Here is a 27,743-nt window from a genome sequence, read left to right as displayed (position 1 = left end):
ACTAGTGACCCATTAATGGCCCAATTTGCTACATTGGGCCCAATCCCTTAATGGGCCTCATCCTAAGCTCACAATATATTCCTTGGTCCATATAATATGATTTCTGATGGCCCACTAAGGCCCAAATACCCAAACATGCCCCCAAACCACGACCCAAAAACTCAAGGCCCAACTGGCAGCGTTACGCGGGGCGTAACTCAACGTACGCTTAGCATACCAACTCCATGACGAGTACGTTGGGTGTACCTGCACGTACGCTCATCGTAGTGCTCTGTTAAGTCATTTCCTCATTAAGTGCTCACTACTCCATTCCAAGGGCTACAAACTCAGATCCAGGTCTTATTTCACGACTTAAACGATAAAGTCACTGACTTTGTGACTTAATATGGCTCAAACCAACTCAAACTTCCAAAATGATCTTCTACATCTAAGAAAAGGACTAGATCTCATGCATGGGCTTAATAGAACCCCAAAGGTTGGAACTTTACTGCTTATGGGACTCATATGACTCTAAGGGAGGCAACCCTAGTCTTAGAAATGAGCTTAACCCACCAAGACCCAAACTTGGGACCAAAAAGGTCCATAAACTTGTACTAGAGGTCTGAAATGAAGCACTTACCCCGGATCTACAAGCTCTAGCTTCAAAGGTTCCTCCTTGCCAACCTTCTTCTCTTTGCTTCCAAGCTTTAATCCACCAAAATGGGTATTCCAAGGTCAAACACACCCAACAATGGAGGTGGGACGGCTATCTAGGGTTTCTGAGGATAAGAGAATGTTTATGGAGGCTAGGGTGAGAACCATTATGTTCCTTTTATAGTGGATGTCCCAAAAATTAGGGTTTAATGACTCTGGGCGTACGCTAGGCGTAACTCTAGTACGTTAGGCGTACGCATCCTGATACCCGCGATCACTCACCCTACTATGTTGGGCGTACCCACGCGTGTTCCCAAACGCATGGATGGTCCTTTTCATCAATTTTTCCATTATGGGCCATAAATGTCAATATCTTTAAAGTATCATAACTCCTTCATTCTAGATCCGTTTCCGACGAACTTTATATGCACGGAAGGTGGCGAGAAGATCTACGCTTCTAGCAACACACCCCGATCCGAAACCTTCCCGAATAATAACTCATTGCTCATGAAAGACCGAACGCCCTTACTCTTGATCTCGGGATTCCATGATTAGATACTTTAAAAACGGGGTGTTACATGATGCGAAAGACACGATGGTCCAACTCGCATGTGATTACTGTGACCTTACTAGCTTTTCTAACGGGAGACTTTGGCCCACTATCACATAAAAGCTATTGAAAGTCCTTTTATAAAATATTGGGTCATTGAAGGCCCAATAACATATAAGCGTTATCCCTTTAGGCCCAAAGATCATGTTGATGGGCTTGCAAGGCCCAACAAGCATGATTTGAAACTCATAAGCCCAACGTTTGTAGGTTTATTCATTTTAGTCATCACATAACTATTGGAGAGTTTTGATTTAACGATTGTTGTTTTGTATTGATTCGAGAGCGAATCAATTCGTTTATAACGATATTTGGTATTGAAGGTGTATTCGTTTTTCCGTTTTGTCGCCAGTTGGGTATCTTGTATTTTGTCTTAATGAATTAATTTGTTTAAAAGTATGATTTTGACCTTTTCACTACCTTTCTTTTGTAAAATAACACTTTTAGTCCTTTATCTAAAAGAATTTAATTTTTAGTCCTTAAAACATTTTCTTGACACTTTTGTATCATAAACTTGTTGAAAAGACAGTTTTAACCCAAAATTAGTTTTGTTAACAGCTTTAGCGCTTCCAGAATGGTATTTCTCAGTTTGACCCCATTTTTCGTAACTTTTACAGTTTTGACCCTAAAATCTAAAAAGTTTACATTTTTGGTCCTTTTTGAAATTGAAAAGAATTTTTGACCTTTGAAATAGTTTTATTACACTTCTTATCCCTTGTTTTGCAGAATGTTACATTTCATCCCCTTTAAACTTCAAAATTTCGCAATTATGGGCTTATTGGGCCGAAAAGCCCAAATTTAGTCCATTAAGCTAAATTTTTGCATTTCAAGTCCTTTGAAAATTCTAATATTCAGAAAAATGATTATAGAAACTGTTTTGACTCTTTTCACCCTCAAGAAACCGTGACTTGACAGTTTTTAACCCAAGTTTTGTATTTTTGACAATTTAAGCCCTAAAATGGGTTTTATGTTAGAATATGTTTCTCATAACCTTGTAAGCTATTTTTCTTGACTTGTTTAGTGTAAAATAACTTAGATTATGTTTATTTCCTTACTCAAGTCATATATCTAGAGTTAACACCCTTTTGGTTACATATTTATCACAAAAACACATAAAATCACACACATACATGCATAAAATCACACACATATATGCATGAAATCACACATAGCATACATATACATATAGATCTACATATTTTCTTGTATTCTCCCCCATAAAACATATAAAAACCGAAAAGAGAGGGGTATAAAGCTCACCTTGAGTTGTATTTTCGGTTTTGAAGAGAGAAAAGAAGAAAAGTTCGATCCTAGCAAGTCTTCTTGGTAGATCTCGAGTTTAGTGACTTCTAAGGTGCAAGATCACAAGTTGGAATTGATTTAGAAGAGATTTTGATGAAATGAAGTAGCTAGATCATGGATTAGTCATCAACTTACCTTAGATGATGAATTACTTGATGAAAACCTCTTGAAACACAAGCAAATTTCAAGATTTTTGGATGAAGAAGAAGATGATCTTGAGAGTGGTTTAGAGAGAGTTTTTGGTGAGGTGTGTGTGTTGTGTTCGGCCGAGATAAGAAAAGAGAGAGGAGGAGAGAGTGGTGATGGGATTGTTGCATGGAGATATAAGTGAAGGATTGGATGTATGATGAATAAATGGCCTAGTTATCCTCTAGACAAAAATGATGTGGCAAGCAAAAGTCAAATTTCCTCCTTCTTTGTGGGTTTGGGTCGAGAATGGAGAAGGAAGAAAAGAAAATTGGGCCTTGAATGCTTAAGCCCATTTTATGGTTAAGTTAGGTGATTTTTGGCCCAAATAAATCAAAGCATGATTTTTATGATCTATTAGGGCTAAATTTAAATTGGTTGTGACCCATTAAGGCCCAAAATATTATGTTTCATGTATATGGGTCAATTAGGCCCCATTAGAGAGTTCTAGATTCAAGACGGATAAATTGGAAGTTTATTAGTCCATTAGGCCCAATAAGGAAATCCTAGTCCAAAATGGACTTGAATCAGGATTTCAAAGGTTTCCAATTCTTTGTTGACCATTTGTAGTGTTAGAATGAAGTATTTGATGGAGTTTTGTTGTTATAGGATAAGCATCATGCATGCTTTCATGTTATTGATTCATAGTTGTTATAAGTGTTGTAGTTACAAGGCCTCAAAATTCCTAGTTGTGACAACATCCCTAACCACAAAATGATCAATAAACATGTAATGTATATTCCAGGCCCAATAAGCATGTAAATGGACCACTAAGGCCCAATAAACATGTGATGTATATTCCAGGCCCAATAAACATGTAAATGGGCCACTAAGACCCAATAAACACGTAAGGTATATTCCAGGCCCAATAAGCATGTAAATGGACCACTAAGGCTCAATAAACATGTAAGGTATATTCCAGGCCCAATAAACATGTAAATGACGTATTTAGTCCATTTGTTATTACATTGTTTGTTTACCAAAATGACATAAAAAGCCCACTTTTTTTAATAATGACATTTTTGGTCCATAAAACCGAAAATTTACAATTAAGGCACATTTTTGGTAAAAATGACACTTTAGGTCCCTTAAGACCAAAACTTTACATTTAAGGGCTTATTTCAAATAAAATGACATTTTTAGCCCACTTTTGTTAAAAATAACATTTCGGCCCAATTTTAATGAAAATTGACATTTTAGGCCCAATTGTATTGAAATTTACTCTTTCAGCCTAAGTTTAACAAAATTGACATTTTCAACCCATTTAACTGAAAGTTTACATTTTTGCCTCAAATTTGTTTAAAATGATAATTTAATCCACAAAAGTCAAAAGTTTACAAATTAAGCCCATGAAACCATGAAGGCCCAACTCTAAGCCTATTTTGTGAAAATTTACACTTTTGGCCCTTTTAAAACCATAAATATCTTTAAGACCCATTTTTATTTAAAAATGACTCTTTTGGTCCTTGAAAAACCGTGAATGTCCTAAAGGCGTCACATTTTTGTTTATTTGTCAAAAATGGCCCATATTGTTTTCTAGTGCATGATAACATGTTTTAAACTTTCCATTCTTATAGTAAGTTGTATGTAATGATTTAGTTTGCAAATATCACCAAGTTTTGTTAACAATTTCGAGTTTCATGTAGTTTTAGCACATAATCACAACATATAACATGGAAAAACACACATATACATACATAAACACATAGATCTAACACAAAGCAACTTGTATAATTTGGATTAGTGTTTAAGCCCATAACTATAGTTGGTATGTACTTGACCCGATTGTGCATGGTCCTTTTGGGTTGCCTTCACCAAAGCAACTTGATAGGATCATTTATGGAGAAAAAGGATTAATTATGATTTATTAATATATTATATGAGTAATATATTAAAGGAGAAATCATATTGTTTAATTAATATTAGTCAAGAATTAATTGATAGTTAGTTTTGTAACTAAAAGACATTAATTAAACTTAAGGGAATGGAATTGTAATTATAAGATAGTTACAATTAGGCCATGGATCACCTTGGAACATAGGTTGGACGAATTCTATGGGAAGCCCATAAGGAATTCGTCCAAGGGCTGTTCTAAAGGGAGTCTATGGGCTGCTTAGGGCTTAAGTAGTCAAATTAGGGTTTCCTAGCTGATAACCCTAATTGTTTCACTATATAAGGACCCCTATAGCCCCAAAAACGTGTGGAACTCCTTTAGAAGAACCTTGGGTCATTTTTTTTGCTCCTCCTCCCTCTCATAAGTCATTCTCTTGCTTGTGGTGTTTGTAATACATTAAAGGAGTGACACTTGTGACTCTAAGCTCCAAAGAAAATAAGATTCAAGCCATTCCACAAGAGGTACTCATATAGATCTGATCTTATGTGATAATTTCAAAATGTATATGCTAGATTAGGGTTCTTGAGTCTTGGATGAATTGCATGTACAATAGATAAACCTAAATCCAAGCATTAGGGTTTGTATGAGCACATAAGATGTTCTTATGTATAAAATCATCAGTGGTATCAGAGCCTTGATTGGTTTCTGTTGTATGTGATGCAATAATTGTTCATCTACTGAAAATCGAGTTTTTGGCCTCTGTCCGACCCGACTCGGCGAGTCAGCCCAACTCAGCGAGTCCAGGAGTCAGGCAGAGGATATTTCAGGATTTATTGTTGTTTTGTTGTAGGATAATTGCTAAAATCGTTTTTATATGATAAAATCTGAATTTTATTTTTTCTATGTGATTATCCTTACCAAAACAAAAGATAATTTCAAATTGGTTGAATAATAATTTCCTTATATGATAAAAGTTAATTATTTAGATTATTTGGTGAATTATCGTGCAAATAAAATTTATTAGGTCAAATATAGATAATCATTAAATTAATTGTTAATTTTGAATTATTTGCTACTTGATCCCTGTGTTTTGAAAAGTTTAAAAACTTGCCCTTAAGTTTTGGAATTTAAATTTTTGATTAAAAGGTTTAATTTTGACATATTTAAATTCTAAACCTTAATGATTTGAAATTTTGCAAAACTTGCCCTCAAGTCTTGGAATTTTAATGTTAATTAAAAGTTTAATTTTAAAATGTTAAATTCTAAAACCCTAATTTTTGAAAAAGTTCAAATTACACCCTCATGATTTTGTTAAATTAATTAAGTGTATAATTAAAAGAAAGGTAATAAATTCATAGTGATATGTTTACATTTAATTAAATTAAATGTGTAATTTATTAAATTAGACCACCTATTATTTTAAAAGTATAAAAATACACCCTTATACTATATATAACATTAAAAGTCTAATATTATATATGTATAACTTAAATGCTAGTCTTACCGTTAGTAGGCCTCATTCACAAAGCCGATCTATAAGGGGGTATAAGGTTATAACTTATAAAATGGTCGTTTAATGCGTGTCCACTCTCACCCACCGCTTCCTTGATTGGTGAAGGTTCGTTAGCCGAACGGGTAGGATAAGGCAAACCATTTCCATTAAAAGTATGTAGTATTTGCTGTCAAAATTTCAATAACAGTCACAGGCCACTATTTGAATTTGCGGTTATCACGATGGTATAGCGGTGTTATAGCGGTTTTCTTAATGTTATATATATATATATATATATATATATATATATATATATATATATATATATATATATATATATATATATATATGGGATATCTCCAGAAAAATCCCGATATTTTGGGCAAATTTTTAATAAAGTCCTAAATTTTATTTTTTGAATAAAAAAGTCCTAATTTTTTTACATTCTGAATAGAAAAGCCCAAGAAACTGGCTAATTTATTCACTTTAGTCCTTTTTGACCTGTTCAGCAGGTCATAAGACCAGATTGTTAATTTTTCGAAAATAAAGTGATTTTTTTTGCAGATTTCGTCAAAATTTTTATACAATGTATGAACATATTATTTACATATCTATATCTATTTTTACGTATTTTTATATTTTTTATATTTTTATAAGTATATATTTATGTATTTTTATGTATTTTAAATGTATAAACGTATTTTTTTACTTATTTATATGTATTTTTAACCATTTTACATATTTTTTATGTATTTTTATGTGTTATTTTTTATATATTATGTATTTATATGTATTTTTATATATTTTTACGTATTTATGTATTTTTACGTATTTATGTATTTTTAAAGCTTTTTATATAGATGTTTATGTATTTTAAGTGTATAAACGTATTTTTTACGTATTTATATCTATTTTAAAGTATTTTACATATCTTTTATGTATTACGTATTTATATATATATTTTAAAGTTTTTATATAGATGGTTTTGTATATTTATGTATTTTAAATGTATAAACGTATTGTTTTACGTATTTATATGTATTTTTTTAAGTACTTTACATATATATTTTTTTGTGTGTTTTTATGTGTTTTTTATGTATTATGTATTTATATATAATTTTGCGTATTTATGTATTTTTTTAGTTTTCTTATATAGATATTTATGTATTTTTATGTACATTAAATGTTAAAGTGTATTATTTTTACGTAAAAAATATATAAACACATAAAAATAATACAATTAAACATTTAATATACATAAAAATACATAAAAATCTATATAAGAAAACTAAAAGAATACATAAATATGCAAAAATACATATAAATACATAATACATATAAAAAACACAAAAAATATGTAAAATAGTTTAAAAAATACATATAAATACGTAAAACAATACGTCTATACATTTAAAATACATAAATATACAAAAACATCTATATAAAACACTTAAAAAAATACATAAATACGTAATACATAAAAAAATATGTAAAATACTAAAAAATAGATGTAAATACGTAACAAATACGTTTATACATTTAAAATACATAAACATCTATATAAAAAGCTTAAAAAATACATAATACATATAAATACATAATACATAAAAAATTACACATAAAAATACATAAAGAAATATGTAAAATTGTTTAAAATACATATAAATAAGTAAAAATACGTTTATACATTTTAAAATACATAAAAATACGTAAATATATACATATAAAAACATAATAAATAAACAAATACGTAAAATTTGATATAGATATGTAAAAAAAATATGTTTATACATTATATAAAAATTTTGACGAAATCTGCAAAAAAAATCTCATTATTTTCGAAAAATTAACAATTTAGTTTCATGACCTGCTGAACAGGTCAAAAAGGACTAAAGTGAATAAATTAGTCGGTTTTTTGGGTTAATCTATTCAAAATATGAAAAAGTCAGAACTTTTTTATACAAAAAATAAATTTTAGGCCTTTATTAAAAATTTACCCAAAATATCATAACTTTTCCGAAGATATCCCTATATAATATCATAAAACCTTAAAAGTCATATAAAAACATAGGTTTCCAATTATTACAAAAAGAGATGAGAACGTTGCTTTGGATGTCGCCTACCTTCTAATTAATTAGCTTTGTAATTATTTGGGCTTTTTTTAAATACATATAGGCTGATTAAAAAGCCCATCACATGTTTTTCCTTGTAAAATTAGACAAATGATTCAAATGTGAATGAAAGTACGATATCTGTTGTAACACTGATATTACGGTCATTAGTATCGTTGTAAATAGCGCTAAATAATGTCGCTAATAGTGCTTTAGGATTTGTAAACACTATTTTGTAAATAGTGGTTATGTATCTCCAATAACCGTTATACTGCTCGATTGATAGCATAGAGCAAAAATATAATATAAGGATTTCTTCGTAAATAAACTAAAAACTATTTAAAATATATATATTTTTTATTTTTTTTAAATATTATCTTGTTATCTTAGTATATTTTTTTATCTATCAGATTAAATTATCTTATATCAGAGAATATCAATTATGAAAATAATTTTTTTTTATAAATAATTCTTTTTATAATATTTCTATTTAACGTAATGTAATATCTTACATTAATCTTTTGGTATTTTCTTTATCTGATAAATAATATCTATTATGAAAATAGTTTTATTTTCTTCTAAAAATAACCGTTTTTATAAAATTTATGTCTAACGGATTATATTATCTTACATTAAACTTATGGTGTTTTTTTGTATTATTATCATGAAATATATTATTTCTTTTAAAATTAATCATTTTTATAATACTTATGTCTGACAATTTTTCATCTTACATTAATCTTATGGGTTTTTTTTTGTGTGAAAAAGAATATCTATTATGAAAATAGTTTCATTTTTCTTCTAAACATAGTTGTTTTAGAAAATTAATATAATATACACTATGTTATACATAAATGTTATAAAAACGGTTAAATATAAAAGAAAAAAAATTATTTTCATAATAGATATTATTTGTCAGACAACAACATATATACTAAGATAATAAAATAATATCTAAAAAGATTAAAAATAACATATTTTAAAAAAATCCTAATATTTTTTAATTTATATATGAAAAAATCTTTATATTATGTTGATGACCGGTTACCGAGTAAAATTATCAAAATAAATACAATTGATTGTTTTTGGACTTAATTGATAAAAAAATATATATAAAATTAAAAAGTCGATATATAAAATGTTAATTAAACTATAACATATTCTTCCTTAGCTATTTATAAATTTTAATCTACAACTAAATAATTTGTTTTTATAATTTTTATAAAATTGATTAATATTCAAGTTAATATTTTTAAAATGATCTAACTCTAAAATACCAAATTAATATATAAAATAAAACAAAATTATATATATATATATATATATATATATATATATATATATATATATATATATATATATATATATATATATAAACAATACAACCAAGTTATAATTTGATTTAGATTTTATTTTAGTTTGAATCATTCAAATTAATGTTTTAAAAACTAAGAGTGTGTTTTGTTGGCATGAAAAGAATTGAATTTGAGAGAAAATGATTCAATTTCCTCCGATTCCTAGGATTTCATTGGACTTAGAAGGGGGAAGGGATTCCTAAAATTTTAACCACATAGAGGAAAATGGATTTCTTCCAAAGTTGTTTGGAAAACATTTCATCTTATCAAGAAAAGTGACAGATTAAAAAAATACCCCTTGTATTTATCATAAAATTCACCACCACCAACCACCGCCGCTGTCATCACCACTACCACCGATGCCACCACCACCACCGCTGTCGCCGCCACTACCACTGTCGCCACCGACCACCAACCAACACTACCGCCACCACTATCACCGTCGCCACCAACACCACTACCAACAACCACCCACCAAAACCACCACCGTCACCACCACTTCCAACGTTGGTTGGGAAAGGAATTCCTAAAATTTTCACCATATGGAGGAAAGTGGATTTCTTCCAAAGTTGGTTGGAAAACATTTCATCTTATCAAGGAAAGTGACAAATTATAAAAATACCTCTTGTATTTATCAGAAAATTCACCACCACCACCCACCACCAACCACCACCGCTGCCACTACCACTACCACTGATGCCACCACCACCGCCGCCGCCGCCGCCACTACCATTGCCGTCATTGACCGCCAACCAATACTACCGCCGCCACTATCACCATCGCCACCAACACCACCACCACCATCACCACTAACAACACTCCCACCACCACCACCGATACTACCACTACCATCACTCACAACCACTACCAATGTTGTCATCACCGTTGCTGCAGCCACCATCGTCGCTGCCACTGCCGCCACTACCATCACCGCCGTCGCCGCCACTGCCACAATCACCACCGCCACCGCTACCATAATCAACACCACCACCACCACCATCGCTGCCACAAACCACCGCCACCGCCCCTAACACCATTGTCACCACCGCCGAAATTTTACTATTTGTATGTTTTATAGAATTTATATTTACATATAAGTTAGAAAAACAAGGTAAAAAATTAAGCATAACAGAAAAATGATAATTTTGTCATTTTACATTAATTCCAGTTCAGTTTTCTACGAACCAAATAAATTCATAATTAATTTCAATTCTATTTTCTGCCAACTTAACCGTATATGGAATTGGATTCAAAATTCATATTAATATTCTACCAACCAAAAAACACCTTAAATCACTTTGGATTCTCGTGGATTGAACTTGATCCAAACAAGCACCCCTACACTTGCAAAATTTTAAAATTCATTATATATTAATCAATCTTTTTCTCTTTTTTAAATTTTAAGTTGTAGAGAGTAGTAACTGAATTTGAATCTATTCACCCGTGAAAACAACTCAAACAGGGACTACCGGCGGACACATGCCAACCAGCTCCAACGACGCGGTTTTGACGCTATATATACCCTTCATTCCACTTCACATTTCCATCAGAAAAAGAAAACCACCTTAAATAATTCAATCCAGCAATGATGACACCAAAAATGGTAGCACATTTCAGGCGATCTGTCTCGTTCTCTAACACCCCATCACCGCCACCACCGCCGCCTTCTTCCACCTACAGAACCACCGCAAAAAGGATCCACTTCAGATCCACCAGTTTGCCCACCAGATCCCACCCTGTCCTCTCTCAACTTAAATACCACCTCAACCAGCTCAAATCCCAGTGGGGACCCGAAACTGTATCGGAATCAATCAATTCTAGTCGGATCACCGACGCGTTGATCCGTTTACGCATCATCCTGGAGTCTCTCGACGACCTTCTTGATCTTGCTCCATCAAGAGACTCCCTGCGTCGCCACCCTGAGTGGGTGGAGAAAGTTCTTGAAGACTTTCTAGTGATGGTGGATGTTTATGGAACTTTTCAGATGCAAATCTCAACGTTGAAACAATGTAATGTTGCAGCGCAGCTTGCGACAAGGAGGAAAGACGGGTTGAAAATGGTGGTTTGCTTGAAGGGTTTGAAGAAATCCGGTCGAGAAATCTTCAAGCTCATGCCATTTCTCCAAACGATCCGTGAGCGCCCGGCCGATTTAACTCAGTTGGATCCGAACCCGGATTTTGAACTCGTTGAAGTGATAAAAGGTGTGATGGAAATGATTGTTGTGATTTCAGAAGCTGTTTTTGGTGGGATATCGGCTTCACTGGAAACCCGAAAAGCTTCATGGATGATGGGATTGAAGAAATCCAAGAGGGAAAAAGGGATCAAAGAAGTTGAAAATGGGATTTGGAGTTTGAGAAATTATAAAGATGAGATTTTGAACAAGAAAATGATGAAAGAAATGGAAGAATGCATAGAAGGGATCGAGGGTGGAAGTGAAAGGGTGTTTAGGAGCTTGATAAACACTAGGGTTTCACTACTCAACGTACTTACACAATAGCATACAGTACAACAAGAAACTTAAAGAATTTGATTATGTATATTCTGGTTCATGATTTATTTTTAAATATTTACTTTCAAAATGGTTTACAAGATTCTTTTATTTTATTTGAATAAAATATTAAACAAATTGAGTTTAAGATATAAAGATTTGGCGGCATGGGTTACAAGTAAGAAGTAACAGTTTCCGTTTTATATTTTATTTTTATTTGATAAAACTTCAAACTTGGTCCTTATGGTTTGTCTTTACACCATTAATTCAAAATGAAAATTTTCTTTGTGGATTTTGTCCCTTAAAAATGTAAAAAAATTATAATACCCTTTTAATTTCTTTTCTATACTTTCTAATATTTATTTTTATATTTCTAGAATTAAGATAAATAAAAAATCCTACCATATCTCTACCCTACCAGACTCGGACCCCCCCCCCCCCCTCCCCCCTCGGTTCTTCCCCTTGTTCTTAATAAACCAGATTTTCTAGAAACCCAAAAATTCGAATGGAGACAAAGCATATCAAAAACTCAAAACATGAAGCTTTTGAAATTAAAAACCCTTCTAACTTTTAACAAACTTAACTCATGGAAGATGAAGTGATCGGTTGTTACGATTTTGGAGCCTATTGCGATTTTGTGAAAACCCAGCAAATCAAAAATCAGATGTAGCAAAATCGAACTGCTTTGCTACCCCCTGATTCGAACCTATTACGATTTTGGAGTTAATCCTTATTGTTGCTTGATTTGGTGTGATACGCCCTATGTCCAATAGTTTATTTAGTTTTTTTATTAACCATTAATATATTATATTTGTTTTAACATTTAATCTTTTTGTATTTAATAATATGTCATACTATCCTTTTTATTATATTAAAGTTTTGAATATATTTTATTTTTATAAAAAAAATATATATTACAAATGTTTGTATATTAAAAATTATAGTAGAGTTTAATAGAAAACCATATCAAATAACATTAATATGTATATTAAATTTTAATAAGTATGAGGGTTTTTATAAAACATTTTAGATAGTTGAGGATAAATCAGTTAAATTATAAAAATAAATAAATAAATAAATAAACTATATAGAAAATTAACCATTAAAGATGGTATTTAATTTGGGATTAAAGTTAAAAGAATAATAATGTGATATTTATTTTAAGTTATATATAACTTAACCATTGAAGATGCTCTAAGTAGAACATGAACCTATAATATCGTAAAAAAAGAACAATTCACTATACGGTTATCCCAACACCATAAGAAAATAGCGGTTCAATACGAGTACATTTACCAACTTACCTCATTTTTAAAATAAATTACAATTAAGAATTAGAAAAAGAAGTTAGACATACTCACACTCACAAACACACACACACACACACACACTCTCTCTCTCTCTCACGTATTTTTCTTCGAACATGAGAGCTTGAACTTGCCTCCTCTATCTTCTTTTTTGAAACACACGCACACACATAACTAAAAACAACCACCAACACATACCTTCAACTAAAAACACAAACCCTCCAACATCTCCAACTAAAAACACGAAGTATGTTTGCAGATTTCAATTAGACGGGATTTACTTATTCTGGTTTCGTTATCGGAACTGTGAGTTTTAAACTGCACATGGGTGAGTAAGTTTTTTATCCGTTTTTATTCATGGGTACTTGAATAAAAACTTTCATACTGGTTAATAACGCATTTTATTGCACATTTTCCCACCACTACGGATGAGCTTTTCATACTTAAAACCAAAAACCCAAAACAGGTTGGAACCGAATTACTCAAAACTGATTTGGTTATCGGATCCGTCATTAGCCTGAAACCGAGTATTGGTTTTTGGGGTTATGCTTCATCTGGTTTAGGGTTATCCGGATCCAAGACCCACAACCAGAATTTGAATGGGCTTGAATCAATTTGCTTTGTGAAGTATTTTTGCTCCAGTTCAAACTAGTATAATCGATTCGTTATAAGTCCATTCGACCTGACTTTTTTCAGAATATAGTTCAATGTTTTGGATTTATTTTAGACTCTAAAAACACTTTACTTGCATATGTATTGACTGACTTACATGCCCTTAAACAAGAGATATCAAATTTGATTTGTTGTTTTTGTACACTGTGTTAGACTTTTACATCACTTTAAACTGTCTTAACTGCTTCATTATAAGTCCGTTCGGCCTGATTTTTTTCTCAAAATTTTTGGCTTTATTTTAGAATCTATGAACACTTTGATATGTATTAACTCACTTACAATCCCCTAAACATGGTGTATCAAAGTTGAATTTTTTTTATAAAAATAAACTTTTTTCATCTGCTTCCAAACCCAAACTTCTGATTCCAAGTCAATTTCAAAATCCATATCCAGCTCCAAACCCCAAATCCAGGTCTAAACTTGGTTTACCGAAACTATACACATAACCGAACCAGAACCGGTATCTTTATATGCATTCGGTTTCCAGTTCCACAAATAATCAAATTTTGGTTCTAGGTTCGCATCCAAACCCAAACAGATCATGCGGTACTAAATTGGTACTCACAACATCCTGGTCAGGTTCTATACTCGTTTATATCCCTAACTTCCACTTCGATGTAAAAGTTTCTTAAGGTTTTATGTTTTTATTTTTTGAAAAAAATTTAAGAGTAAATAAATTAGGTATACTCCTAATGGTAGAGTCTAGGCATGAGATTTATAACCTGATCGGACCCAGAACCGGTTGAATCGGAGTATGCTAAACCGGTCCGGGTATTGGGTTTTACGAATAGCCTTATTCGGGTTTCGGGTATTCCGAGTATAGGTCCAACGGATCCGGGTAAACCGGGTAAAATAACCGGAATCGAGTAATTGGGTCAGAAACCCGGAATGTAGATAGTTTTTTAAGCTACGTTGACCTAGCCGTTAGATTAATCAAATACATACGCACATCCTTGTCTCCATATTTTTCACATTGTTCGGTGGTGCTCTTCAATCTCTGATCGACATTCCTCTCCATTGTTGATTTTTTCCTTACTTAGCCATTGTGATTGACATCAACCTACTCTCTATGATCACGTAGCTAGCAAAAAAATCAATTCACACCTCTACTCTCTGTGATCACGTACTAACCAATCGTATTTGTATTTATTAAGCATCTTTAGAAAATTGAAAATTGGTGATTTGTCTCTTACTATCTAATTGTATTTGTATTTATTAAGCATCTTTTGATTACAGCAACATTCTCAAAATTATTAAAAAATAAAATGCCTTATTATACACAAAATAGTATATAATAGCTGAATCATTAGTAATTTACAAATTCGTTTGTTATCGTATATTGTTTTAACGAGTTTGATCCAATGCTAAAGTGCCATAAGAAAATCTAAATTGTTAGACTTTATAATCAGCAAAATAAAACCATAACAAAATATTCAAACATTCAAACCAATTATATATAAGATGATAGAACCCCTAAAAAAGTGATGACATAACAACTCATCCTAGCTATCTAAAGCCTAAAATATTTCAACATGACACATTCAAACCAATTTTTATGAGTTTGATCCAATTAATATATATATATATATATATATATATATATATATATATATATATATATATATATATATATATATATATATATATATATATATATATATATATAAGTCTTACGATCTACAATCTTCATTGAAAATTAAATTTCATTTTCTTAGGTTATATATATATATATATATATATATATATATATATATATATATATATATATATATATATATATATATATATATATATATATATATATATATATATATATATTACTTAAATTCATTTCAAACCATGAAGTACAAAAATTCAGTTTTTTTTTTTTTTTTCATTTTTCCGGTTCCAGACCCACTTTACCCGGTTCCACCCTACCCACTTTGATATTTCCGAGTTTTCTGGTTCTAGATCCATGTTACCCGGCCACATACCTGGAACCGGTTCGTATATATCGGTCCGGTTTCCGGATCTTCGAATATTTCAATTATGGTTTTCGGGTTGTCCGGGTCCGGGTCTAACGGGTCGGGTTCGGACCCACTTTCATCTCTAGTAGAGTCAAATGAGTTACAACGGGTATGTCGTATTTCAAATAGATTAACTTTGCACAAATTATTGTTTTTGACTTGCGATAAGTAGATGAAAAACAAAAACGGCATGTACTAGTTCAATAATTTGCGCCGATAGAACTAGAAGAACACCACACACCACTACGTCATTCTAAAGTTTGAAAAATTAGAAATAAACAAAAATTCAATTCGGTTGAGGTTTCGAACCACACCTAATTTTGATATATCTTAAACTTAAAACTTGAGGTTTAAAATCTTTGGAACATGGAAGCAAACCAGATGTTGTGAGTGCTAGTTTAGTACAACATGGTCCGTGTTTAGTACCTTGATTTTGTCGATTTATATTGATGTTCACACACCTATAGTTAGTTTTTTATGATAACAATATAAGAACCTAACTTATCTAAACATTAAATACTCATGTGCTGAGAACTTGTTGAGGACCAGCAAAATCGAAGAACAAAATTGATTGCCCATGCTCGATTTGGTCCTTGGTTGAAGTTTGTTATCGTACTAGTTTGGTTCTCAGTTTTATAGTTGTTAATTTGAATGGATCTAGTTGATCTAATCTGATCAAATGAATCCAAGTTGACATTGATTTTTAATATATAGATTCGTAATTTCATATATCATGAACTCAATTAAAAATATGATTGCAGTTTGTGGTTTCATAATTCATAATTCAGTTTTCAAAAGTAGAGACATTATATAGAACAAATGGAGAGATAGGGTAGGATTGAGGTTCAGATTGCGAGGTTTGGCTATAATACCATATGAAAACAAGGAAAAATAGTTTCGTATATTCTAAGTTGTGTTTCTTGATTACTCAAGGAATGGTCACAACTAAATAACAAACAAAACTGAAAAAAATATACAAGACTTTGACAGAATAAAAAATGAGAATTGAGAAGAAAACCCCTAAAACTTGGAGAGAGACATTGATTGACGGGGAGAATTGATAGAAACATATTTTTGATAAGAGTAAATTATATGAATTGTTATATGGTTTGGGATAATTTTCATGTTTGGTCTCTAATTTATTTTTTAATTCAGAATGTCTCTTCCGTTTGTTTTTGTTGCGTTTGGTTCTTGTTTTACCTAGAAAGACTATTTTGTATTTGATTTTTTAATTTATTTAAATAAAATGGGGTACATAAAATAAGGTAATGTAAGGTGGAAGTGGGGTTGGAAGTGTGTTTATTTAAATAAATTAAAAAATCAATGACAAAATAATTTTTTAGGTAATACATAGGGACCTTTCGTGTAATTTAGGGATCAAACGTGTAATTTAAATAAATTAAAAAATTAATAACAAAAATAAAAAGTAGTTAGGGACCAAACATAAAATTATCTCAAACCATAGGGAGCTTTCGTGTAATTTACTCTTTTGACAAATAATTTCAAGAGTGTCCGTACAAGCACCAAGTTTTCCAAAAAAAATAAATCCACATGATATGTTTGTCAACATAGTTATCGGAAGCATTGGCAAACGTAACTATAAAGTTTTAAAAAAATATAAAATAACAAAAAACATAAAACTAGAAGCTCCAAACTTCTAAAAGTTTTCAAAAAGTACTTGAACTATCTTTTGAATTAAATTTTTTGTTTAAAATAAAATGTTTAGGCTCCAACTCCTAACGAACTTTTCTTTATATAATTCAAGTTTTTTCTTAAAAACTAAATATTAAAAAAATTTCAAAAGCTGGTATTTTAGCTACGTATTTTTTTAACTAAAAACAAGCATAAATATGTGTTGGATATCATGGTATGCTTTGAGATTGAGACGTGGACACACCTTTCTAAACAAACCGAAATCAAACTGCTTTATATTGAATATTAATTTAGCATTTATTTTTTATGTTTATTTTTGTCGGGTTAACAAAAAAATGTGATAAAATAATGCACAAAAGATTACAAGACTTTGGCGAAATATACAGGGGAAATTGTGGGACATATTCTGACCTCTGAACTGGAAAATGTATAAGCAATTCAGATATCTGAACCACTTGCATGTTATTTATAGCTGGATGAAACCACAACCAGGAGACCTATATTCTGAAATCTGAACACAATGCACATGGTTTTCATTTAATTAATTCTTTACTTTCAAGATTATTGGTGGTTAATCAATTAATTAAGTTCATTAATTATTACAAAAATGAAACATTTGTTGAGCCTTTTCAAACTAATAATGCAGTTTAATTTTTTCCAAAAGAATAGGATCCACGTAATGATTTGGCTTTTGATCATTTGAAGAGTGAAGACTTATCAACAACTTAATCATATGGAATTGCGTAGGATTCCGCTGACACGACAACCACTTTTAGCTCATCGATTTTATCTTGTTCTATTCCAAGAACACCAAGAAGCACGTTTATGAATATGCCATATGTTTTTTTAGACGAGCTCTTAAGAAGTCAAAATATTTTAAATTAATTGCTTTTTTATGGAATCTATTTACATTATTTACGGTATTAGTTTATTTTGTAGATGTAGAACTCTTATGTATTACTAGAATGTTGATTTTGTTTTTTGTTAAAATAAAAACAAATCCAAAAATTCGGTTTTTAAGTTTTCAAACCGATGTTATGGATTTTTTTTTCGGGTTTCATAGTTTAAATTTTCGGGTTGCATAGTTCACGAGTTTTGAGTCCAGTCGATGTGTAATGCTTGTATTTTGTTTCAGTCACATTTAATACGTATGATGTTTTTGTTTCGATATAGTTATAGGCATAGATTTATCTTTTGACATGCTATGGGCTAAGTAAAGTTTTAATTCATTTTGGGCTAAACTCTTATGTAATCGAGTGATTTGAGTCGAGAAAAAGATTTAGGCTTAGCCCAACAAAATTTATCCCAATAAACCAAATATAATAATAAAAAATGGAATTGTGATTCGTAACTTGCGATTTAGATCATCTTTTATCATGCGAATAACGTTCAAGATTTACAAATAATCTCAATAATCGATGATAAACCAGATATCATATTTGAGATTACTCTTTATAAAATACATGGACTATTTATGTAATTTTACCTTATTAAAGTGGTTAGTCATATACTTGCCTCCTGTTACTTTGATACACATGTCAACAAGAACATGTGCCACTCGAATTTTCATGCCACGCAAAGACGCATAGTTTTCATATATACCATGATGATTACCATTCAAAGAATACGCAATTTTCACGAAAATGGAAAAAGTCGAACGAGACAAAGAGCAGACAAAAGTGGTGGCGGATGACGCAGCCGGCAGCCGCAACGCCAACAAAAATAGACTGAGCCACCCCGTAATTTCAACCATGGAGCCTCTCACTCACGAAGCATACGGCGGTGGAATGTACGGCAAAGATGACGATAAAACACCACCCAAAAATCCAAGGCAACCACCGGCAAGTGAAACCCAAAGCGCCGATGGACCTTCAGACACAACTCCGGTGGAACTTAAACATAAGCCACCTCCGTCTTCCGGCGATAGGGATATTGACATCACCGGCCAATCTTACATCCAGTAGTCTATCAAGATATATTTTAAATTAATTACTGTTTTAAGCAATCTATATATAGACATTATCTCCGGTATTATTATCTTGTAGATGTATATTGTCGTGTAAACATAAAATCTTATGTATTACTATAAACAACAATATGCACGAGCTTCTGCTTTTGATTTTTTTTTTTTCTTTGAACGGAGAAAAGAACTGATGTTATTCATTTTTTTTTTCGTGTTTGGGTTCCATCATATAGATTTTCGGGTTGCACAGATCGCGAGTTTTGAGTCCACTTGATTTGTAATTCATGTATTTTTATTTCTGCTATACTTAATACGTATGATATTTTAATTATCGGCATAGATTTATCTTTTGTAATGCTATCATTGCTATGGGTCATGGGATTGGGTTTGCACAAAAAAAGATTTATCTTTTGTAATGCTATCATTGCTATGGGTCATGGGATTAGGTTTGCACAAAAAAACCGGTTCAGGATTCGACCGGTTACTGAACCGATAAACCGGTTCACTATGAACCAAACCGGTCAATAATCGAACCGTCGGTCGGTTTGCACCCGTTTGAGAACCGTGAACCGGTTTGGAACCGGTAGTCAAACTGATCGAACCAGTTTTGAACCGATTGAACTGGTTAAGAACCGGTTTAAATAGGTTCGAGTTTTTCTATAACGGAACTGGATCTTCGATCCAGTTATGGTTAAACCGGTTTTACTATTCAAGAATCGAAAATCAAACCGGTTTAATGAACTGGTTCGATTTGAGGAAAAAAACGGTTTGTTCACCAGTACATGGGTACATGGGATGAGTAAAGTTTTAACTCAATTTGGGTTAAACTCTTATGTAAAATTGAGACACTTTTGATTTGAGTCGAGAAAAGATTTGGGATTAGCTCAACAAAGTTAATCCCCATTAAATTCCAATCACTAATAAATATTTTTTTTCATTTATTTTGATAAATGTTTTTTGGTTATTTTAAATTAGATTTTTTTTATATATTATTTTATGGTTTTTTTATTTTATTAAATTTCATATAATATTTAAATATAATAATTATAATAAATATAATTATAAATGAATATTTATTTTATTAATTGATTTTTTATTATTTTTATTTATGTTTAAATTTAAAAATATACATATATTTTAAATTCAATAATTTAAAATTCTTTTTCTTATAAATTCAAACTTCAAAAATATTTAGAATTTCATATTTAATTTTTATTTCAAATGATACATAGGTTTTACACTTAATCTTATGCTAAATGAATTCTTTTTTGCCACGTATCATTCTCATTGATTTCAAGTTATTTTTACATAAATTTCACTAAAAACAAATAAATAAATAAATCACCTAGTGATTCTTTTCCATTTTATTATTTGGATGGCTGCCACGCCCAACAGGATAGAAAATGCTCCCGAAGGAAAATCGAACTCAACACCTACGAGGAAAGTGTAGTGTCTCAACTACCAAGCTAATAATTTTTTGATATGTTTTTATGTTTTTTCTTCTGACCGCAATTTTGATATGTAAAGAAAGTTAGTAATTATACATATTTATATGATACAAACATATTTATTTGCTTCTCAACTCCCAAATCATATTGCAGAGCTATATTTTTCTTTCGGATAATGACTTAACAAGTTAATATACTTTTTATTTTGTACACATTTGGTCATTCGGTTTTTTAGTTGTCCACATTCAGTCTTTCTAGTCTTTCTTATGACCCGCTACTTTAGGTTAAACCGAAAAATAACGTAATACGGTAATATATTTTTTAGTTTGTACATATGTAGCTTTTATGATCGGTTTCTTCATTTTTTGTACAAGGCATCCTATTTAGGACGATCATTATTAAGGTGTTCTCATATGTGGTTTGTCTTTCACTTATATCAGTAATTTAATTCACGAATCAATCAAATAATGTTGGTGCTCTAGTTTTTTCCAAGCAGAAGATGTCATAAGTTTCGGTTTCATCTAAAGCGGGATTTTTTGTGATTACTTCTTCCTAACTCAAATTTACACTTCCAAGACAAAGAATCTCATTGTCTTCTATAGAGATTTATGAAATTGAAGTCGAAAACATCTTATACTTGAAGAGAACTAGGGCATTAACATTATTTAACTCATTCGTGAATTAGGTTACCAATATAAGTGAAGGACGAGCCACGTATGATAACACCCCATTAATGATTGTCTCGCGTAGGATGTTGTGAGCAAAATATGAAAAAACAGTCATAAGAACTAAATATATACAAAACCAATAAGGACTAAATGTGTACAAACTAAAAAATATATTACCATATTAAATCATTTTTCGGTTTAAATTGGAGAAACCGGCTGTAAGGATTGAATGTAGGCAGAAAAACAAGTTAAATTGTCAAATGTGGACAAAAAAAATTCATGATCAAATATGTACAAATTAAAAAATATATTACCATTCTAAATCATTATCTCTTTTGTTTCATTTGAATTATATTTAATGACAACAAATTTATTTACTTCCCTCCGTACATAAACTTACATACACAGAACTTTCAAATAATGAAACTTGTTGCAACCCTTCAGATAAACATGTTTTTTTATATATTTAAATATTAATAAATGCAATGTTAAATATATAAAGTTTAGATATTAATACATACTTTTTAAATATATAAAAACATATATATATATATATATATATATATATATATATATATATATATATATATATATTATCATTTGAATATTTATTTTTATAAATAAAAACTCTTTAAATGTTTGAATATGTATAAAAACATTATTTATAATATTTATTTTTATAAATAAAAACTCTTTAAACGTTTGAATATGTATAAAAACATTATTTATACGCTTAAATATTAATAAAAACGTTTTCTTTCTTTAAAAACACAAAAATTGTTTTATTGAAAACTATACTTTATTTTTTGTTAAAAAAAAACATTAAATACAACAGAATTCATATTTTTTTTTCTTTATATAAATAAAAATTAGCAATGGCATATTTTTATGTTTCTTTTATTGAAATTCATAGTTTGGAACACAACATAAAAGCATCCAAAATTAATTAATTCAACGGAGAGTTGAATGGTGTCAAGTTGGTAAGAGGACTCAACCATCTTTCATCTTTTAAAGCCAAAATTTTACACTAAAATGTCTCTTGATTGTTTCAATACAATAAAGTCAACCGTCTCTTTTTTATTTTTTATTTAATTTTATTTTATTGAATCTTATTCAACTCCCATTATGAATGCTTAAAGTTTCAAGTATAAGAGATCGTAACAAAAACATAATAACTTATTTTGGACCAGACTCGACCAATTACATGTCACATTTTTCAAAATGCATTTCGGCTAAAGTTCCACTAAAATGGGTTGGCTACTAAGTCCCCATCAAGGGTTTGGTTAAATATCTACTTTTTTCAATTTTTACATTTTATAAAAGATGAAAAAGTTAAATTCGTTTAAAATAGGCAAGGTCTAGAAGACTAGAAGTCTAGAACCGGTTAAATAAAGAGCGGTAACACGGGTTGTACCTTTTTACAACCAGGCCCGGTTAAGGCACAGGTCCATGAACTCAAGATACACTTATTGGAATGTGTAGGCCCAAAACCCGATTATAAACCAGCTAAGGCCCATTAAGGGTCCGGTTATGCGTAAGATCATCAAACTTCTCCCGGACCAATCTTTGTGGGCATGATCCATGCATTACTCTTAGTTGCAAAAAGGCTTAAACATAAAATACCTAAACTACCCAACCAATATCAAATGAATGAACAATATGTCTATGAAAGAAGAAATACAATTGGGCAACAAATCTAACACCAAAAATGAAAATAATGAAACAAAAAAGTCAACATGAGGTTTGAATCACTGTCAAGGTGGTGATGAAGGTGAAGAAGGGTCATCTTTAGGAGGTGATAATGAAGAAGAACCAAAATCAAGATACGGGTACACACCCTGACCCGGTGGTTTCTCTTGTGGTTGGATCGATAACAGTTGACTTGAATCACCAACAACATCAGCCCATCCATAATGTGGTTCCCCCCTTTTAAATTTTAATCAAAATTCAATACATAAAACTCAAACTCATTTAATTAATAAAACAAAAAATATATATATATATATATATATATATATATATATATATATATATATATATATATATCTGTCAACTTACTCGTAATAAGTTTCCTCATCTACAACAATATCCCAACTTTCACCCGTTGTGCTTTTCCCATACTTGTGCACCTTTCTGCTAGAAAAATAAAATAAAATAAAATAAACAATGCCAAATTTGTAAAAACTTTGTTAAGTCGTTTATTTATTTGACAAACATACCCGTTTCCCAAGTGTTCTTCCCCCCATGTCCTTGACCAACCTGATACATACATATATATATATATATATATATATATATATATATATATATATATATATATATATATATATATATATATATATATATATATATATATATATATATAATTAAAAAGTGTCAATAATTATATTTTAAGTAATTTTTATAAGTTCTTTTTTTAAATAAAAAAATAAGAATAAGACGTACGTTCACCAGCAGGGGATACATGCCATGTTTCTCCTTGACGAGAGCCGATACCCGCAAAAAATTTCTCCTCCCATTTGTCTCCCCATTTCGTTCCAAGTTCAGTTTCAGCCCATTTATCAGTCCTAAAAATAAAATTAAAAATAAAGAAAATATTGAACTATTTACTTGGTTTTTCTTTATTGGATATAAAAAAAAAAAAAAAAAAAAAAAAATACCATTTTAAAACAGATCCTCTTCCATCATAATGTTCTCCCCATTTCTCCCACCATGATTGTTCATTTAGTCTACCATATTTATGTGCTCCTTTTTCAGTCCAACCCTTGGCATCATATTTCTCCCACCTAATGTGACAAAACATCTATGTGTGTAAAAGACGTAAATGCCCTTCAAAATAGCCCTAAAAAGCTACATACATACCAATTCTCATACCAACCCGCGTTTTCTATGCCTGATTTTGCTTGCTTTTGTGCACTTCTTTCAATCCTTGCTAAATTACTGCAGTTTACTTACATAAACAATTCGTGTCATTAAGATAAAGACGCATAATTTCATGAAATTACAATATTAACCTCCATTCGTCTTGGTGAAGAGCTTCTCGCCATGTTTCCCACCATGAATCCCCTTGAGAATTTCTTCCGGATTTCTCAACACCTGCATATATTTATATCCATATTTTTTAATCATTCAACTCTTACAAGCATTATATATATATATATATATATATATATATATATATATATATATATATATATATACCTAGTTCTTTGTATCCGCTCCAATCACTTTTCTCCCACCACTGTCAATGACATCAACAAATCCAATTAATGCATCTACCTGGGGTGAATACTTTATAAGCAAGGTTATATAAACAATGGAGTTCATACTTCATACACATGTAATAAGTAATAAATACCGTTTCTTTCCATTCTGAAGAGCCATCGTCACTTTTACCACCCATCTTTGTCCATCTACATCTGAATCCATTTTCACCCAAGTCTTCTCCGCTTTCTCTGTACCATGAACTACCATCCACATTGGTTCCAGATTCATTCACATGTTCACTCAAACTGATGCCCCAATCCTTCTCGTTTGCAATACCAGTGTCTACAATTACAAAAACAAGTAAATTGAAAGAAATTGTTTTGTGTTGAAGGATTCATATATCAGAAGTTACCTCTTTTTGGTGGAGTGTCACGAGATTGAGGCCCGGAATTTCTTGTGGTGCAGCGTGGAAAGAACTTCTCTTGTCTTGAAGGATTCAGAGATCTACAGCAATTCGAACGCAAGTTAAATTTCAAACTTCAGGGTAAATCTATGTATGTCCCCCAATTGAATATTAAGAAAATGAAGGGAGTGTGCTCCTGAAAATACAAAGTATCGGAAAAACGTACTGTGATGATGCAAAGGGTAATGCGGGAGCAGCTTGTACTCGGACTTTGTGGCTCTTCTTCTTCAACTCAATCGGCCATTCCTCGGCATTACTCCCACCTTTACGACCCGACCCATTAGCAATTCTCCGGATCGGCACTACCTTGCCGGAACAGCAGTATAAAATTCTACAATCGCTGCCGCGAATCAAAACCCTCCGACGGAGAAGCGCCGTTGGGCGGAAATCCACATCCGACTTCCGCAGCCGCAACCCAAATGCCGGCGGCACAGAAGGGGTCGATGCCATTATCGAAATTTGAAATGAATTTGTTCGCAATCACGAGAATGTCATTAAGAACCTAATGGATTTTGCCCAGAAAGACATAAAATTAAAACCCTAGTTTGCAGTTATTCTATTTAAAAACCTTATAACCATAACCTCCTAAATTTTCGAAAAAATTGCGTCGCTCGTCTGATTTTAAACGGGAATTTCTAGGCTAGAAAATGCTATCGAAGCTGCAAGGGTAAAATTCGGAGTTTATGAAGAGGAAAAACGAGCAGCAAATCTTTGGGAGTGTTCTCTAGAGACTAGAGTAGTAGTTGTTGGTCGAAGTTGAAAGCTGGATTTCGAGGTTTTGCGTTTGTATGAGAATGGAGATGATCGGAATGGGCGTGTTTTTAAGATGTTTTGAGAATCCCGGAGTTGAAGGTGGGCTCCGCCGTTGATGGTAATAGTATATCCTATTATTCCATTCATTTTTTGACACGTGGCGAGGTATTTTGACTCGTACATACATGACGTGGTATCGAAATTAAGGTAGTGTTTGTTTTTTGTCTGCAGATCTGCGAGACGTTTTCTGTCTGCGCCGTGCAGACCACGCGCAGACATTAGTCTTCGCAGACTGTTTGTTTTTTTGAAAACTGCAGACCTAAAAATGTCTGTGCGCCCTCTTCTTGACGCAGATGTAGACCAGAGTCTTCTAACATCTTCAGACATCTACTAGCTTAAAAAAACATATATATCTTTATTTTTTTAAGTTTTTTTTTTAATTTATATTTTTTCCAACTTTATTAATGATAAACAATATGAAAAAAAAAATTACAAAACTTAAAAAAAAAACATTTGACGATACAAACATGATATTTTTAACAAATTTATAAATAAAAATTTATTATAATAATAGTCGTTGAAATTGTTTATATAAATATGAAAACAAAAAAAATCAAAATATATTCTTATATTTTTTTGCCAAAATTTTGTAAAACTTTATTTAATAGAGTATCATCAATTTCTCGAGAAAATATTTATCGTACGTTTTTAATAGATTTATTTGAAAAAATCGAAGTTTATTTCCATCTATTTATGTACAAATTCTTTGATCACTAATTATAATGTTTAGTTATAACTTTGCAATCAAAGTTGTTGGTTTTTATCAAATATGTATATGAATTAATACCATTTTTATTTTTATTTTTTATATAATAATACATAAAAGTTGATCTAGATTCGTTATATATTTATAATAAAGTCGTAAAAATATATAAAAAATTCGCTTTGAAGTTTTAAAAAATCAGTTTATTTAGATTTCAGTTTATTTTAATAGCCCGCAGATGTTAAAAAAACAAACAGTCTTCTTTTTTCAGACTGCAGACGTTTGGTCCACCTCTTCTAACGCAGAGGTCTACAGATGTGATCCGCAGACTGCAGACATTTTGCCTCAGAAAAAACAAACAGCACCTAAGAGTTGTTAAAAAAAACACCTATATTATAGTATGAACACTCTAATTAATTTTTTTAATATTTTTATTGGATGAAATTATATTGTTTTCTAGAAAAACTGATTATAATTAGTTAATTATTGGTTACTTTTAAAAATTAGTCAATGAGGTATCTAAGGGATGTCTTATTAGCAACACCCTCGAAATTAATATGTAAATAACTAAGAGAAATTTCATCCAGAGACCAAATAGATTGGGTATTTGAACATTTTGATCATGAAAATTTGAATTTTGTAGAATGATCAAGGGATCCGCAGAGGGGATTTTACGGAAGCCTTTTACCTTCTGAGGAATATGAATAGAAACGAGGAATTGAGGTGGTAGGGGAAATAGACAAAAAAAAAAGTTTGTTGCATATTTCCTTAAAGGAGGCTCTGCGGAAAGTTTGTTGAGGCTCTATGGATCTGTTGTTCATTGGCACACCTC

The 27,743-nt window shown here is 31.1% G+C and overlaps 3 protein-coding genes across 4 annotated transcripts; 2 read left to right on the top strand and 1 right to left on the bottom strand.

Moving 5' to 3' along the window:
- The first annotated feature begins 11,050 nt into the window (after positions 1–11,050).
- On the top strand, positions 11,051–12,099 carry LOC145014070 (DUF241 domain protein (DUF241)). The gene has a single exon (XM_078972439.1). It carries the CDS (start codon positions 11,106–11,108, stop codon positions 12,015–12,017), a length of 912 nt encoding a protein of 303 aa, XP_078828565.1. The 5' UTR covers positions 11,051–11,105; the 3' UTR covers positions 12,018–12,099.
- A 7,189-nt stretch (positions 12,100–19,288) lies between these two features.
- LOC145018455 (transcription activator-like protein) lies at positions 19,289–19,690 on the top strand. Its single transcript, XM_078976338.1, has one exon. The coding sequence runs from the start codon at positions 19,290–19,292 to the stop codon at positions 19,608–19,610; it is 321 nt and encodes a 106-aa protein (XP_078832464.1). The 5' UTR covers position 19,289; the 3' UTR covers positions 19,611–19,690.
- Positions 19,691–23,333: 3,643 nt separating this feature from the next.
- LOC145017243 (protein EARLY STARVATION 1, chloroplastic-like) lies at positions 23,334–26,206 on the bottom strand. 2 transcript variants are annotated; one of them, XM_078975306.1, is made up of 11 exons: positions 25,562–26,206; positions 25,345–25,436; positions 25,084–25,274; positions 24,927–24,966; positions 24,740–24,821; positions 24,588–24,665; positions 24,386–24,511; positions 24,171–24,292; positions 23,945–23,984; positions 23,784–23,861; positions 23,334–23,651 (listed from the first exon to the last, which is right to left on the bottom strand). In XM_078975306.1, the coding sequence occupies exons 1-11, from the start codon at positions 25,843–25,845 to the stop codon at positions 23,480–23,482; spliced, it is 1,305 nt and encodes a 434-aa protein (XP_078831432.1). In that variant the 5' UTR covers positions 25,846–26,206; the 3' UTR covers positions 23,334–23,479. The 2 variants fall into 2 exon arrangements, with proteins under 2 accessions (XP_078831432.1, XP_078831433.1); XM_078975307.1 differs by having other exon boundaries at positions 23,784–23,858; positions 25,562–26,205.
- Positions 26,207–27,743: the final 1,537 nt, after the last annotated feature.

This window comes from Lactuca saligna, chromosome 9 (assembly GCF_052625555.1).
Source record: "Lactuca saligna cultivar CGN05327 chromosome 9, ASM5262555v1, whole genome shotgun sequence".
Taxonomy (NCBI): domain Eukaryota; kingdom Viridiplantae; phylum Streptophyta; class Magnoliopsida; order Asterales; family Asteraceae; genus Lactuca; species Lactuca saligna.
This window is presented reverse-complemented; position numbering and strand designations above follow the sequence as displayed.